The sequence below is a fragment of the Mizuhopecten yessoensis genome, unplaced genomic scaffold (assembly GCF_002113885.1).
Source record: "Mizuhopecten yessoensis strain PY_sf001 unplaced genomic scaffold, ASM211388v2 scaffold10813, whole genome shotgun sequence".
Taxonomy (NCBI): Eukaryota; Metazoa; Mollusca; class Bivalvia; order Pectinida; family Pectinidae; genus Mizuhopecten; species Mizuhopecten yessoensis.
The window spans coordinates 281,488-298,838 of NW_018408734.1; the positions used below are offsets into that span (position 1 = coordinate 281,488).

The 17,351-nt window shown below is 36.4% G+C and overlaps 1 protein-coding gene across 5 annotated transcripts in view; it reads right to left on the reverse strand.

The window, feature by feature from the left end:
• Nucleotides 1–2,503: 2,503 nt before the first annotated feature.
• LOC110462612 overlaps nt 2,504–17,351 on the reverse strand; it is a 65,583-nt gene continuing 50,735 nt past the window's right edge. For all 5 annotated transcript variants that reach the window (XM_021516650.1, XM_021516645.1, XM_021516646.1 and 2 more), the window contains 8 exons: nt 14,287–14,366; nt 11,490–12,194; nt 10,571–10,740; nt 8,487–8,685; nt 7,977–8,081; nt 6,199–6,408; nt 5,889–5,924; nt 2,504–5,419 (listed from right to left, as the gene is read on the reverse strand). In XM_021516650.1, the coding sequence (XP_021372325.1) occupies nt 5,223–5,419; nt 5,889–5,924; nt 6,199–6,408; nt 7,977–8,081; nt 8,487–8,685; nt 10,571–10,740; nt 11,490–12,194; nt 14,287–14,366 (1,702 nt within the window). In that variant the 3' untranslated portion in view covers nt 2,504–5,222. The remainder of the gene's footprint in view (nt 5,420–5,888; nt 5,925–6,198; nt 6,409–7,976; nt 8,082–8,486; nt 8,686–10,570; nt 10,741–11,489; nt 12,195–14,286; nt 14,367–17,351) is intronic.

Sequence of the window (17,351 nt, forward strand, 5' to 3'; positions counted from 1 at the left end):
ATGTTCTACTTCTAGTACTAGTACTAATAACATATGTTTAAATATAATCTTAGGAACAACACACTGGCATTTCCGGCTTCACAGTAAATCTACTTTGCTTTAGTGGAACAAATAACGTCGTTTATTTCTTATAAATAAAATCTATGTGCTCTTAACAAAAACTCTACTCTAGTATTGACGCAAAGATACAAACGGAATAGATTGGTCGAAAAGAGAAACAAAGTCACTCGCAATTTATTTTAGTACATTTTTTTTTTAAATAAAGGTACTAAAAGAATTATATAAAAAATATTGAACACAAGATTTCAGATTATTCTTTTTCAATATACTTAGGTCAATTTTATTTGTAAATACCAGAGGAACAAAATACACTTATGCAAATTATAGGGATAAACGAAAAGGAATTTTATAGGGTAACAAAGCGATTAAGTCATCAAATACCACACTTATATACAAATCATCGGTAGAAAGAGGCATAATATTTGTTACTCGACCCGAGACGTTTCGCCTACCGATAGGGAGGGTATACACACTGCATCAGATAGGTTACAAGTAGGGTGTAGATCTAACCCCCTCCCCTGTTACGTCAATATCGGGTCATACAGATGACTCAGCTGGTGTCCCTCCTCGTCTCTGTTCATGTTCGGAGTTCTCCGGAGTTTTATTGCTTCTTTTTTTTTTTTTTTGACTGCAAAACGTCTCGGGTCAATTAACATGAAAAATATACAATTTCGTCACCTCGTTGTACATGTCAAAAATACAAATCGCTCACTCAGTCATAGCTTGAAAAAGGGACCAGTCGGTCTTGAAACGCTGCAACACGTTTAATAGGTACATTGTTTGTGCAGAAAGTAGTTTTAAACTTTGATGTGAATTGCAACATGTTATTACTTTACGACGCAAACCATGGAACCTATTCAAAACATTCATTTGTAATATGTAAACGAAGTATCAATCGTTAATTAATTTAACTATTTTTTGTACAAAAAATATTTTGGAATATCGTAGAACTTAAATAAAGGGTTATAGATAATTTCCGGTTATACATTATAGCTGAAGGAAGTCTCAGTCGGTAGGGACTGGCCCAACCACTCGGACTTTCCCTAGTTATAAAATGATAAGATGGTTTATTTATGACAAACTATTGAAGTAGAAAATTGGTTGGAACAATTATTGTATTAGCTTTTTTCTTATCTAAATCAATGATTATAATTGCTATTTTTTTTTAAATTGTTAGTATATATTAAAACAAATGTCAAATTATACAAGCCAAGAGCCAAAACTGAGTACACAGAAAAGAAGAAGATACAAAACAGGCCCATACAAACGAGGTTAGTGTAAAACTAATCATATCTCAGAAATACATAGAAGTTTCATGTTACACAATCAAACTACCATACTATGAAGTGCTTACATTGCTATATTGTAAAACTTGAGTAAATAAAGAATTGAACAGAACATTCAAATAGAGCAACACAATAAAATGTCCAATATACATAAATAACAAGTTATATCTTGGTAAAGCGTACTTTAAATTACGCAATGTTGCTTTTCAATCGCTTTCGTTCTTTTTAAAAAACATAAATTTTCATGTTGCCGAAATAACAGCCGAATTTCAATATTTCAACTTTTCATGTTGTATTTAAAAAACCCACTTTCATTCTCTAAGAACATACCGGACAATTTTTCACAGAAAAGAAGCTGTACATTAACATCATGGTATACATGTACGTATAAGTATTACTTTATTTGTAATATATGTTTTCTGGTTTTTGTTTTTTTCTCTCTTATATAATCTTTATTTCTTTAACAACAAGAGACCCAGAGGGCCTGTATCGCTCACCTGAATATTTAAGCAGTCATAGCAAAATATTCTCATTAAATATTATATTGCACTACAAATATTTCCTTCACAAACTTTGTCGGCTCCGTCTGTTGAAACTACCAGTCAAATATTATTATAAAATTCTATGCGTTTTGGTTCTTCTTCAGAAGTTGTTTGACATATTTTCCCTGTGACCTTGTAAGCAGGTCAATATCATTTTCCTTCTCAAACTTTGTTAGCTCTATCCCAAAAAGCTACCAGCCAAATCTTATGAATCCATTCCTTTTGGTTCTTCAGAAACAAATCCTTTGAAATGTTGTTGACCTCTGTGACCTTTAAAGTAGGTTGAGGTTATTTTCATTTGCAAACTTTGCCAAACTCAGCCAAATATTATAATGTTATGCCTTTCGATTATTCAGAAGAAGTCGTTTGATGTTTTTGACATATTTGACACCTGTGACCTTGAAAGGAAGTCAATGTCATTTCCATTCTTAAACTTTGTCGGGCTCCATTCCAGGAAGCCATCAGCCAAATATGAAGATTCTGTACCTTTCAGTTCTTCATGAGAAGTCGTTTGAAGAGTTTGACACATTTGACCCCTGCGACCTTGAAAGTAAGTCAAGTTCTCAAACTTTGTCGGGCTCCCACCAACGAAGCGTTCAGTCAAATATCATGGCTTTATGCCTGTTCATTCTTCAGAAGAAGTTGTTTTAAGGAAAAGTTGACGGACGACGGACGGACGACGAACGCCGAACCATTACATAATACAGCCGTCACACAGGACTGGCGTCCCTACGGCGTCCCTACGGCGACCCAGGACGTGGAAGGGACGCCATGGACGCCGTAGGGTCGTGGTGAGAACGCAACAAGACGCCGTGGGTACCCCAAGGACGCCGAAGGTCGCAGAGCGACGGCGTTTACTTGGGACATGTTCAAAGTAAACGACGAGGTTCGGCGTCCTGAGCGCGTCCTGGCTCAGGACGCCGTGGGATCGCCCTGAGGTCGCCATGGTCGCCGTAGCATCGCAGTAGGAACCCGAACAATGCCAAAGGAACGTAGTACAGTCGCCATGTAAACGCAGAGAAAAGGATCAGGGGATCCAATGGCGACCTTACTGCGTCCTTACCACGTCTATGGGGTTCTTACCACGACCCCATCACGTCTATGGCGTCCTTAACGCGATGTCAGGGCGGATATTTCGCTAAGAACGCAGTGGGGTCGCAGTGAGGTCGCCGCTGATCGCCGTATGGACGCCGCAGTGACGCCGTGTAAACTCAATAGAAACTCCAAGGACGCAGTAAGAACGCGGTAAGGTCGTGTTGGGAACGCCGGGTACATACACAGATCGCAGAGCACAGAATTCCGGTGTGACGGCTGACTCGAAATCTGGATTTATTTTAGAAAAATCATTGGCGTTCTCAAGGCGACCATCGGCGTTCTCCAAAATATGACAGTTTAGGACGCGGTAAGGACGCCAGTCCGGTGTGACGGCAGTATTAGCTCCATTGCGCTACGAGCAGGTGAGCTAACAAAAATGAAACAAGTTTTTTGAACTTGTATTAATCACTCTTGTTGGCCCGGAAGGAGTGTTAATGTGTCAGGAAACCGGAGTACCCAGATAAACTTGTTTGTCTTTTTTAGTTAAGTTTTTCTATAGACACGTGAACTCAACAATATTCGGGTTAGGTCACAACACAGTTTACCATATTCTGAAAAAGAACTTTCATACTGCTTGCATCTTTACTTAACATACAATGTTCTCTGTGAAATCCATGTTCTGGTACAAAATGCCATTAATTTCCAATGCCACTGCAAGGGATGGAACCTGGGAATTCTGGTTTACTGGCCTGACACACTATCAGAAAAGATTATCCCTTATCGGAGTGGGTAGAGAACAACTTGTATTTTACTGGTGCGACATCGGTTACCACGTCTGACATCAATAATCAGGAAAAAATAACTAATGCTAATTTCATGTGTTACACAATACTGCAAGTGTTCGAACTCTTGCACCGGAAGACAGTTTAAGACTGTGTTGACATTTAGCCATTGAGACGGTGTTCATGACGATATGTTATGTAACAATATAGCATGTTCTTCTGATGCAATGATTAACAATGTTTCTAGCTCAATACATATTCGGTTCCTTCCACATCTTTACTCTCCACTCTCCATCACACCAATAAAATATTCATTACATATCTTCCACTCAGGCAATTTCCGTGGCCGCCTCATTTTAAGAATTATACTTATATATATATATATATATATAACTGTTGTAGATATGTCGCTCTTCAAATCATCCATTGCCCATGCCTCTACAGTCCATGTAGAACTGTACAATATGAACCATTTCCGAACTGATTTATTTTATTCGATGTCAATTCTCTTTCACCAACAAACGTTGATGTACTTCCGACATTGTAGCACAACAAACCTCATACTTGAATTATATGCACACAATGTTCTTTTTGGTGTTAAAACATATATACGTCTACTTTTCTGTTTACTTTGATTTACTTACCAGCGTTTATTATGATGATTTACATACCTGTGTATATAATAATGGTTGACTTGCTTCCATCTTACTCAAGCTTAGCAAGTAGTCATCATATTCATTATGCTTGAGTAATAGGATTTCCTTTTCCGACAAAATATCTAATAAATCCTGTTGCGTTATACATGTATCTGTGTTTAAACCGCCACTAGGACTTTTCCCAGCATTGGATAACATCCAAACATTGTACGAGATATCATTTCTATTTGGTTCCATCTGATGTTACAGCCGAGACATAGTGTATCTTTGACTTAAGGATTTTTTTCCCATCTATAGAATGATGAGTTACTGATCTTGGATCCAATTGGTTCATCAAAATGTCTCTTCCAAATATCCATTTATTTCTCGTAGGAAAAATAATTCAACCTAAAGTGGCAATGAAAGTTTTGCAAAATTTCGTTTGTCATCCATTGACAAATTCATTCAATTTGCCCTCTGTCTGTTGTTTATTCCCCATCTTGTAGTTCTGACTTACGAAGGAGACGTATCATGGTTGAGAGCCAACTCTACAGTTGGAAGGGCTTGATGTGAATGAAGGAATTTTAAAGATTTCTAACCGAAATCCCAAAGCAAATAAATACCTTTCAATGCCTCATTTGATCTACAAATAATATGTGATTGGAGAGCATATCTCCATAAAAAGACATTCATAAAGGAGATATTCGTCAATTTTAACACGTCTTATAAATTACAGACGTTTTTTTAAGTTTTAGTGAATAAAAACTTAAAACTGACTAATCAACTCCATCCTTTTAAACTTAGAATAGGTTGTAGTCTTCAATGTCAGCCAATAAAATGGTCTTGTATTCTGCGTATCTCATATTTCATATCTCGGATATTTTAAGACAGATAAGTTTTCACAGAGCCCCTTATAATCTGTCGACATATTGGACATTTGACCATTGCAGGAGCACATTCTGCACAACAGCAAAGATGTCCACAGGGCAGGAAAGAAATACAGACAACGTTGTCCATGCAGATTTTGCATTTCATCTGTTCCTTGAGCTGGCTGTTCTCCTCCTGGATGGATTTCAACTCTAGGAGTAAGATAGGAATGTCCCAATAAGATAGTTGCACAAGAAAAACATTTTTATGGGAGATATCTGCAACACTAAAAATATGAAGCAGAACTCCTGGGAATGGGAATTTGTTCAATCATAAAATGTTGCAATTGGATTTCAAATCATCTCTGGACTAAAGAATTTGTTCAAAACAATACACAGACACCTCAATAATATTACTATCTCATTTTCAATTCATTGAGAGGGTTGTTTACTGTTAAATTGCACCAATGACAGGTGCTTTTTTTTAACTAGGAATGAGCGAGGCCTTTATAATTGTTCCTACACTATGGCATCCCTGCCTATGACTTGCCATATTGTAAGCAGAGTCCAGACATGTATTATTACAATATATCTATCTACAGGAGGTAAACTTATAATAAATAGCGAATATACATTCACCCATATCAATTATAACAGACTATTTTAAAGATATACTCATTACCTTCTTCAGTGTATGCACGTGTGGATGAATCTCGATCTAAAATGAAAATAAACTAATATAAGGCATTTATATGCTATAACATTGGAGTAAGGGAGATAACACCTATTAGCTGACATTTTACCGGACACAATGGATTAAGAGAAAAAAAATTGCACTTTGTCAAACCATTGAAACAATTAGATGGTAATATCTTTGCCACAATGGACTATATTTGAACATGAAATAATCCTTTGCACCAAAAAACAGTATTATTTTTGAGTGGCAATCACAGTGTCATGTAAACGTTTTTCATGTGGTAAGTCCAGCAAACCTCTTAATCTGCGAGGTGGTCCTGGATCAGGTTGCGTTGATACTGCTCCTTCTGAGGGAGGGGTCTCGTCCTTGGGTGGATTGGTGTTTGTCTGAGCAGTGGCTGGGACATTACTTGTTTGTGTCTGATCAGGTCGCTGTGGAGGCAAGTCCTCATCACCAAAACCAAATATTGTCTCCACCAGGAGTTCTGCTGATATCTGTACAGGACCTGGAGGAAACAGCTACATGAATACCTAAATTTCTTTTGTGGAAAATTTAGTGAAGTCAGGTTTTTTTATAAACCTTGTCACAAAATTCTTCATCATTATATAGTTTGATACTCCTTATGAACAATTCATGTCGATGAATTTCCAGCTAACAAATGTCTCTCCAACCGAGGAGAGAAGGTAACTTCTCGCTTTATTCACTTAATTAACCTCTCTAAAATACAAGTACATGCATTTATTCTTGATCAAAATCATGGTACAACAGCATCTCAAACATCGTTATAAATGAGTGATCTATTTTACGTTCAGACCTATTGATACCGTACTTTCTGCGGTTTGAAATTTCCATTGTGGCACCCTCTCAATGCGTGAATGCTCTAATTGAACCTGTTCGTTTTTATTCAAATCCAAATGTGAACAGGAATATCTGATAAGAGATATATATAATGATGCTTATGCTTCTTACTTGCGATGTATTTTTTAGATTTAGGAATGTGTTATGTGTGAACTCAGAACTGACACTGTGTTGTCGGTCGACAGTGTAGTGCTGTTTATGTTTACTTCTCACTGAAAGCCCCGGATATATATATATTGCGCTATTTCGGTCGTAGTTATTATGATCACCTGCTTTCCCAAAAGATGAAATTGACCACACTGTACGATGCCTTCAGGTTACACACACATCAACTGTGTAAACTTTTGTTAGGAGATATATATTTTCAGTATCGACTCGATTTTCAGGTTGTCATTTGACTAGCCCCTTTAATATGCTTATTCTTTCAACTGAGTTTAATACTCAATTTGGTGCCAACAAATTATTACACCTTTAAACCTAACAGTGTTTCGTAGAATGTACTGTGTTATATGAAGCAACACCAATGACTCATTAACTATAACACTGATTTTACAAATGTCGATCAGCTGTTTTATCACATAACTGTCTTGATATGCAATTCTGAGAGAAGAAAGATCAGGTTGTCTTAGATAGTAACTATTTAAGGAAAAGCTTTCTATTTTGGCCAGGTTATGAGGCATTAACTCCAGTAGAACACATGTAAATTGAATAGATATGATAAATTTACTGATGCTCAACTGAGTCATCACCTCATAACCTGACCAAAATACAGATTTGTTCCTTATATTTACAGCACTTTTCTGTTAACGTTTCATAACTATTTTGTTCATTGGTCAGATCATGGGACACAAATTTAATTTTCAAAACTTAAAATGTGTCATCAATTCAATAAAAGTAACGGCCTGAAATTAGCATAAGCCTTGGTTTACTCTGCCCACATTTACTGTTGATGATGTCACATAATTACGTCTTGTTCACAGAAAACTTGCACAGCTCCGCCCACTTGTCAACATCATGGAACCTTGTCACATATTATGGTTAGGTTATGAGGAGATAACTCTAGTTTACGTGAACAAATGGTTATTGAGTTAATGACTGTGTAGACTGTAAATATATTGATATATAATTTTGACAGTAGACAGTCAGCTACTCGTATATATATAACACCTGTTTCATCTGTCATTAAGGAACAAGACAGTTGGTATAGTTATTTACCTCTATTGCGGCGAAGATGTTGAATGGCAGTTTTAATAACTTCATCGCTGTAGCCCATTTCTTTGATGCTGAGAACAGCCGGGGACTTCATTTCTTCATCAGTAACTGAATGTTTAGGAAAAAACATGTAACAAATAAATTATTCTCATGATATTAGTATTTACTTTAAATATATTTTCTACATAAATGTGTAAATACCAGTGTTATAATGGTGACAGAATGATGCCGGTTTACCTCTAATACTACTTCATCAAATACATTGTAATAGAATTCACTTCATACTCACCCCTGACAAGCTTGTACTTTGTAATGAGAGGTAATATATTAATATCAAACTGTTTTTGACAACTGGATCACAAATCCTAATTTTATGTTGACAAAAGTTACTTAGATGACAGATATCTTGATAAAATCTTTGACTTCATATATAATTAAGAATAAGATGAGTACACCTGATTCACCTATCTTAGTAAATACACTCCCTGGACTTATTACACATAGCATACATACCTATAGGTGGTGTTTGTGAGTGTCGCTGGTTGTCTGTGGGACCTGCCTGCCTAGGGTTGGAGGTTGTGTTGGGGCCAGTAACGGGTGGTGTACTTCCAGTGCTAGTCTGGTTATCCGTTATTCTGGCTGTCTGGGTGGTGACACTCTGATTTGCACTAGAGGCTCCTGTTGTTGTGTTGATGTATTCATTGGGTAGAGTCTAAATAACAAAATGATGTCAGCACAAAGTTAATCAAGCAAATCTGTTGAATTTCATTCCCTGCTTCCAGAAAAATGTTGCTGTAGACATTAATGTTGGACAAGCCAATAAGTTGTATATGTTATAACATGGATCTGCATACTAAATTTTGTTAAAACATAATCACAACAAGGGCATGGAAACTAATTAACCAATCAGACTGAAGTAGCCTGATCTGTATACCTATAGTGTATATACATACAAATGTACATCACATAGGTGATCAAACTTAGCCGGGGTCAGATTTGGTTAAAACTCTACCTTTTTTGGTAGTTAATTCACAGAAACCAATTAATAAAGCAATCAGAATAGTGCTGCTTCATTAAATATGTGTAAATAGGCATGCATCAATCAGCAATCAAACCTGACACTTGCTTATATAAATTGGTAGTGTCCTTAAAGGGTAGTTGTTGGTACAGTAGAAGTAGCCTGCTATTCATCAACTTTGAACCGGCTATTTTTTCAGAATATGTTAATGTCAACATAATAGCATGTCAACATTCAACAGGCCATTCTTCCAAGTTAACTACCTGTATAATTATGTCCATACCTGGTAAGTTGAAATGTTTTTGACTAATCGTACCAATTTTAGAAGAGATCTTATTGCAAGCAATTAAAATAATAATAATAATATACAGCATTTGATATAGCGCCCTATCTAGCTAACCTAAGCCACTCTAAAGCGCTTTACAGTATATAGACATACATTTTTTTTACAATCAATACAATAAGCATATACAGTAATCAATACAATTTGAGGAATTTGCAGGAGCTGCCTTATCAGGCGCTTACTACTAGTCCTATGCCACCTGGCTAATATCTCCCTACGTGTGTATGCCTGCGTGTGTGCTGGAGATGTTTATCATCATTAATTATACTCAGTATAAAGGCATCAAATTGGCAACTGTACATAACATGAGTCTTGCCTATATATAAGTGCATCCTGAATTTGGCTGAAATTGAATAAGTTTTTTTGGAATTATCACATGGACACTGATTAACTAATCAAAAGAATGTGACTTCATCAATTATGCATTAACAGGCACACATCAAATTAGCAATCCAACTTAGACTTACACTTGTCAATATTGATGTGCACACTGAATGTGTTTGAAATTGAACCCTTTCATAGGAGTTTACATTATTGCACAGAAATCAATTAACCAATCCAACCTGTTTAGCCTAATCAATTAAACATTTAAACTAAGCTGTATACTTGCCAATATCAATATATAAACCTTCAATATCGGTTGAAATATAACTATTTTAGGACAGACAGACACTTCCAAATTAACATCCCCAGTTTTCTCAAAGAATGAGAAATAAAATCAAATATAATGTTAATTATTTTATTCAATGATAACATTTTTTTAACAGAGAATCAGAAACTTTCTCTTTGTTACTGACATTTATCTTGTTGATCAATTATTGGACAACAATGACATGTTCAGACAATATATTTACAGAAAAGGCACAGTATTTAATTCTAGTAAAGGATAAAAGAAACACAAATAACTACCACAATATTTTTGTAGGCGTACAGCATATGAATGTATAGATCTAGGATCTAAGATAGTATGTCAAAACCACCATTCCTGGTATATTTGTTTGAAAATATGAAAGAGTAACCTCCCCTCAACCATCATCTTTTGTATTATGTTCTATTAATCATCAGTTGTCCATTCTAACCTGTGGTATCATTAAGGTATTCATGGTCTTTATCAAAAGCACTAAGGCCACATCACACTGATTGCCATTAGAATCATCAACAGAAACAAAGCCATATTTAGATATTCTTTTGTTACAAGTGAGTAAAGGGGTGGACTTTAAATCTAAATCAACTTACCAATTCTCGCTGTCTCTGAAGTACCAGGTTAATGAAGGTTTGACCTTTGTTTTGTTTGACGTAAGCACATCGCGGAAACCAGCGGGCATGTTCAACCCAGGGGTCATCACCAGGCTCCCAATTTCTAAGTCCACCTCCACAGAAGAAGCATCTTACATAATCTCCATAACCTATAAATAAAAGTGATCAAACAGTAAATATCAACAACATGTAACATAAATCAAACTAGCATTATATGTGAACCGTGTTTTCTCTGAACAACAGAACAGAAAGGTTCAATATTACCTCTAAATACATTACTTTTTCTTTTACCTAGATCAGGAAATGACAGTGCTAAGCTAGATCCTAGTAATGCAACAATAGTATGACACACTATCCTTGTTTAGTGAATGTATGCTTCATAGCTATACCAGCATAGCTGATAATGAATAAAAGAGTGCTGACAGTACAATCTCATTATTGATAGTTTTTGTTTTACAGACATTTTGATAATGTGTAATGTTCATTGGAGAATTAGATAAAGTTCAAAATATATTGAAAGGATATTAAACATGTACACGATGTACCATATTTCACTTGAGCCTTCTGAATATTTTTTATTCCGTGACTGATCTTCCTATAATATTGCACATATGTGCGCATTTATAAATCAACAGGACGATCAGTCGTTAAATAGCACAGTTGTGCCATTCTGATCTTTTAACGTTTTTCACAATTATTGAGCCACTTTTTCCATGCATATGGTTACTGTTAGATTCAAGCCAACACCTTCAGTTGTGTTGGCATGTAAAGATATGTAGGATAATCTATATATAGATTTACAAAATTCCAAGCCTAAGTGTGGATGGAAAGTCCATGTACAGATGCTCTCAATAATATGTCCCATGAAAACTTTGACAGGTGTATATATAATGCTTACCTGCATAAAAGAAACCTGCCCGGGCCATCTGTACGGGTGTCTGGTCCAGATGGTTCGGAAAGCCGTTGAAGGTACTTGATCTGACAGTCAAGACAGCGTAGTTAGGGTAACGTGGCTTTGCTGTTGTGACTCCCAGGTTGGCAGGGTTGTTTGCCGCTCCATTTCCTGTGCCAAGGGGCTGTTGTTGTCCAGGTTGCTGCTGTTGCTCCTGGTGTCGTTGATGTTGACGTTGAGCCAGTGTCGTGGGATGCTGTTGGTTTGCTGGTCGTTGCTGATTAGCCACAGTATCACTCTGTGCTTGGCTCTCAGTTTTGGTCGTAACATTAGATGCTGCTTGAGATACAGTAGAGGTTTGAGGAGCAGTTGATATCTGCTGATGAGCTGATGCCTGACCTGGCTGAGTGACAGCCGGTGTCGGATTTGGAGTGGACACTGGTGTGACCGGTTGTGGAGACAATGCCTGGGATACGGAGGAAGAACTGGCACCTGATGTCTGTGATGTTGGGGGATTAGAAGTTCCTCCTGCTCCCAAACCATTCCTCATTTCAGTGCGAACACTAGGTACTGTTGGTAAGGCCTGCGCTAGTGATGCTGTTGCTATAGGGTTTCCAGCATCTCTTTCTCGACCCAAAAGGATTGATGTGATGCTATCTGGTGTCTGAAGCATTGCTGTCAACTCCATTTCTTCTGCTGTTTGTTCGGATTCTACATGAAATAAGAAAGGAGAAATGCTCCAGAAAAGGTCAATTTGAATGAGATCAGAGGTCAAAACTCTTGTGACCATAAGTTTGCATATGATACTCAGTCTTCCATGAACCTATACTAATTGTGATGATCCTACATTAAATGGTATACATGAGAAATGCTCTGAAAGCATTTTTTCCTTGACTTAAGTCAAAGGTCCAAGTATAATTGGTATAGTGACTAATTAAGTTATATAGGGTACACAAAAATTATCTTAATAGGGTACATAATAAACTGTCTTCATTAAATGTACCAACTTTAACGATCCCACAGGAAAATATTAGAAATGTTCCAAAACTAGTTTTCCTTGCTTTAGGACAGATATTATCTTCAGTTCAGTTGCAGTGACTTACATTTGATAAGCAACATTCTATTAACTTGGGTTTTCTGAAATTAACCAAGATTAATGATCCTGCACAAAAAATACAGGCAATTTGCCCTAGGGAGGGGGAGGAAGGAGAGAAAGTTTTACCATGACTGAGGTAAGATGTCAAAGTATAGGTGACTGTACCTGTGTAAGGATATAGATGCAATATATATGTGTTTGGGAAGAATTTACTAAATAAGCCCAAATTTATATAATTACCCCTGAAGAAGTAAGTATACACCTAAACAAGAGATCCAAGAGGGATCTTGGTGCACACCATTGTACCATCTTCATTAGTTCTTTGTCAATTCGATCTTTTCTCTTCTTTCCTCTAATCTGCTTGATCGAGTCAATAGTGTTAACAGTAAATGCACCTTGAGGTAACTTTTGATCTAAACTTAATACTGATGTGTATGAAAGCCAACCTTCAAAGTGAGTTTGTCATTTCACATATTTACTAGTACAGTACTTAATGTGAAAGAAATAGAATCGATCATTGTAATATGAGAAAGATCTGTTTAGTTCTTCCTTTAGCCATTTTGTTTTTATGATCAGTCTCCAAATATAACATGCACAACGAGGTGTCAAGGGGGACCTACATATCAAATATGAGAAAGACAGTGGGGAACCTGCATTGGCTGGCTTAAAATATATTTTTTGGGCAAGTAAAAAATGTGAAGCACTGGCCAAAATGACATATTGGTGGCCCAAATAAATTTGGTAAGAAATATTTCCACAGCATTTAACACAATGCTTCAACACATTTAAATTACATATAACATGACTATGTTTGTAATATGTAAAACAGAATAAAACATTATATTTTTAATTCTAGTTAAAACCTGACATGTTCCCGAAAGAAATACACAAAACTTGCACCTCAAAGAAGACACCTGGCTGTATTTTATATAGAAAATTTGAAAAAAAAAATCATCACATTTTCTAAGTCACAGACAGTTTGATTCAAATCGAAGTAATGACAACTGAAATATGTACTGCCCCCCAGTTAATGTGGAAGGAACTATAATTTCTTTTATTCATAAATTTTTCAACAGTCACCCAAACTATTGTTGTTGGGCCAGTGACTATAGCTACCTCACTTTTAACAACTTTTGGTCGTCCGAGCAAGACTTTAATCGCCATTGGCGAGCGGGAGACTGTCCATTTCAGGCACTGCTGCACAGCTAAGGACCAAGGGAAACCTACATATAAAATTTAAGAAAGATCCGTTTAGTACTTCCGGAGAAATAGGGGTAACAAACCTTCACTATCAAAATCCAAGATGGCTGCCTGTTGGCCATGTTGTTTATCCGATCAGTCTTAAAAGTTGCCCTGCACATCTAATGACAAAGGGGAACCTATATATAAAATTTGAGAAAGATCCCTCTGGTACTTCTTGAAAAATACAGATAACAAACTTTCACTATCAAAATCCTAGATGGCTGCCTGTCAGCCATGTTGTTTATCCGAACAGTCTCAAAAGCTGCCCTGCACAGCTAAGGACCAAGGGGAACTTCTTGAGAAATACTGATAACAAGAATTGTTTAACGATGGATGACGAACGACAGACGGACCACGGACGCAGGGTGATTTGAATAGCCCACCATCAAATGATGGTGGGCTAAAAATAGTGCAGATCAGACCCCTCCTCCCAGACTCATACAAGCACATAGCTAATATCCTTACCTTCACCTCCACCTCTTCGGCTGAGGGAGGAAAACGATCCATGTATGGGCACATTTCCAACATTTTCCCCTCTCATAAAGCTGTTAACAAAAAATGAATAATTCATTTAGATATCAGCATACCTATCTTGCTTTTTTTTTTGTTATACATCCCCATAAACAGTTTAACATACACAAATTATAAAATATTTACGTTTTTCTGAAGAAAAAGGTGCTTTTATTCTTTAAAAAGCAATTCTATTGTGTGAAATAATTATATATAATAGCATCACAAATACATAATAACTGAAGTTTGAGTTATGGATGTCCCTGATGATGGGCTCTGCATAGTCGGAAAGCTTGGACTTGGAGCAACAGCCGCTTTTTAGTTTGTTATATTCCCTGTAGGAACTTTGGGGTAGACATTTACACTAAGCCCTTTATCTTTTTATCAGAAAAATGAAGTATTTCTTTCTCTTATTTCTGAATAATCAACTCATTTTGACCTTATTCTCAAAAAATGTAAACATGAGGACATCAGGCCTGATGCCTCTGTTGTCTGATTTAAAAACTAAGTAGAAATGTTTCCACTTACTCGAGACCCTGGGGGTCATCTAAGACTTAAAAAAAAAATCAAAAAAATCTCATTAACAAAGCGTGATGACAGCAATGCCAGCATATCCATGATGCTAGGTAAAACATGGTTCATGTATGATAGAACTGAATGTCTTCACATAAATCAATTTGCAAAATCAAAAGGTACGACTGACAGACTGATGAGTCTTGCGCGTGAACACTCAGATACATGAGCTTGAGGGATACTTTTAAAGTATCAAAATGTCAGTATAAAGATAGCTTCCTTTTCAAAATTGGCTTCAATTCGACAAAAGGATACAAACAAGATTCCCAATGGGCCAGCATCGCCCGCCTGGTATTAATCTCACACTTCTAACCTTAAAAGTGGTAGCCATGGATTAAAATAAATCTATGGGTCAGATATCAGTATCTATGACTAAGTTATTCAAAAGAACCTGTTAAAAGATTTTTAAAAACTCATTTGACTCCTGTGATCTTGAAAGTCTAACAGGTCATTCAATTGAGCAAATTTTATAGCCCTTCATCCCAGCATGTGACCTGACATATATCACCATCCCGGTCATTTTGTTAATTGAGATGAGGTCATTTAAAGGTTTATAAACATTTGATGTGATCTTGAAAATGGATCAAGGTCATTCACATGAACAGACTTCCTAGCTCTTCGCCCAAGCATGCTACTTACTGACCAAATATCACCACCCTATGCATTTGGTTATTTAGAAGAAATTGTTTAAATGTTTTCAACAAATTTGACCCCAGTGACTTTGAATATTGGTGAAGGTAATTCATTTTGACAAACCTTGTAGCTGTTGTAACTAGCCATATATCATCATCCTATGCCTTTTGGTTATTAGGACCAAGATGTTTACATGTTTTCAACACATTTAACACAGGTTTACATGTTTCGCCCCAGTGACCTTAAATATGGGTGATGGTCTTTCATTTGAACAAATTTGATAGCTATTCAAAGTGATATGTTTCTGACCAAATATCATCAGCCTAGACTTTGGTTATTCAGGGTATTGTAAAGTTGTATAGATTAAACATATTTAACCTCTGTGACCTTTTACAACATGAACATGATGGACTTCCGCCAACCATGTTAGTAGACAATTATCATCACCCTAGGCATTTCTCTTATTCAGAAGAAGTTGTTTTAAAGTTTTTAACATATATGACCCCTGTGACTTTTAATATGAATCAAGGTCATTAATGCTAGCCCATCATCCAAGCTTGCTACTGGCCAATTATCATCATCCTATAGCCATTTTGATTATACAAATGATATTTGAACCATGTGACCTTGAATAGTAGATTAAGGCCATTCATTTGAACCAACTTTGCAGCCCTCCTGTTAAGTGCCTCCCTGCAGGTTACCTGGCCAAATATCATCACCCTAGGCTTTTATGTTATTCAGGAGAAGTTGTTTGAAAATTTCAACATATTTGACCCTGCACTTCTTTTAATATGATTAAAAGTCATTCATATGAACAAACATGATATAGTTCTACTATTAAAAGCATGTCACTAGCCAAATATCATTACTCTGAACCTTTTGATTTTTTAGAAGAAGTTGTTTAAGTGTTTTATTTAATGACAGGTGACCCCTGTGACATTGAATATGATGACGTCACTCATTAAAACAAAAATGGTAAACCTTTATCCCAGCTTGCTTCTTGCCAAAAACAACCACACTAGCCATTTTCAGGAAAAGTTATTTTCAGTTTTTAATATATTTGACCCATGTGACCTTAAATATAGGTCAAGGTCATTCATTTTAACAAACTTTGCAGTGCTTCGTCTCAGCATATTACTGGCAAAATATCATCCCCCTGGGTCTACCGGTTATTGAGACAGATGACCCCTATGACCTTAATTGAATACGGGTGAACGTAATCTAATGGAACAAACTTAATAGATTGTCATCCTAGCTTGCTACCCAACAGGCCAAATACCATCATCCTAGGCCTCCTCGTTATTTATAAGAAGTTGTTTGAAGTAAAACAAGAGGCCCAATGGGCCTGCATCGCTCACCTGGTATAAATCTCACACTTGTAACCTTAAAAGTGATTTAAAATAAAGCTACAGGCAAAATATCAGTATTTATGATTAAAATTCATTCAAAAGACCCTGTTATTTTTTTATAAAACATTTCACCCCTGTAATTGAAAGTCGAACAAATTTTATAGCCTTTCATCTCAGGATGCAATTTGCAAAGTATCAACATCCTGGGACCCATGGTTATTCAGAAGAGGTCGTTTAAAGATTTTAAACAAATTTGACCCCTGTGACCTTGAATATAAGTCAAAGTCATTCACTTTAACAAACATAGTAGTCCTTGATCCCAGCATGCTACTGACTAAATATCAACATCCTGAGCCTTTTGATTATTCAGAACAAGTTGTTTAAATATTTTGAACATATTTGCTCCTTGTGACCTTGAATATGATTCAAGGTCATACATTTAAACAAACTTGGTAGCCCTTGATC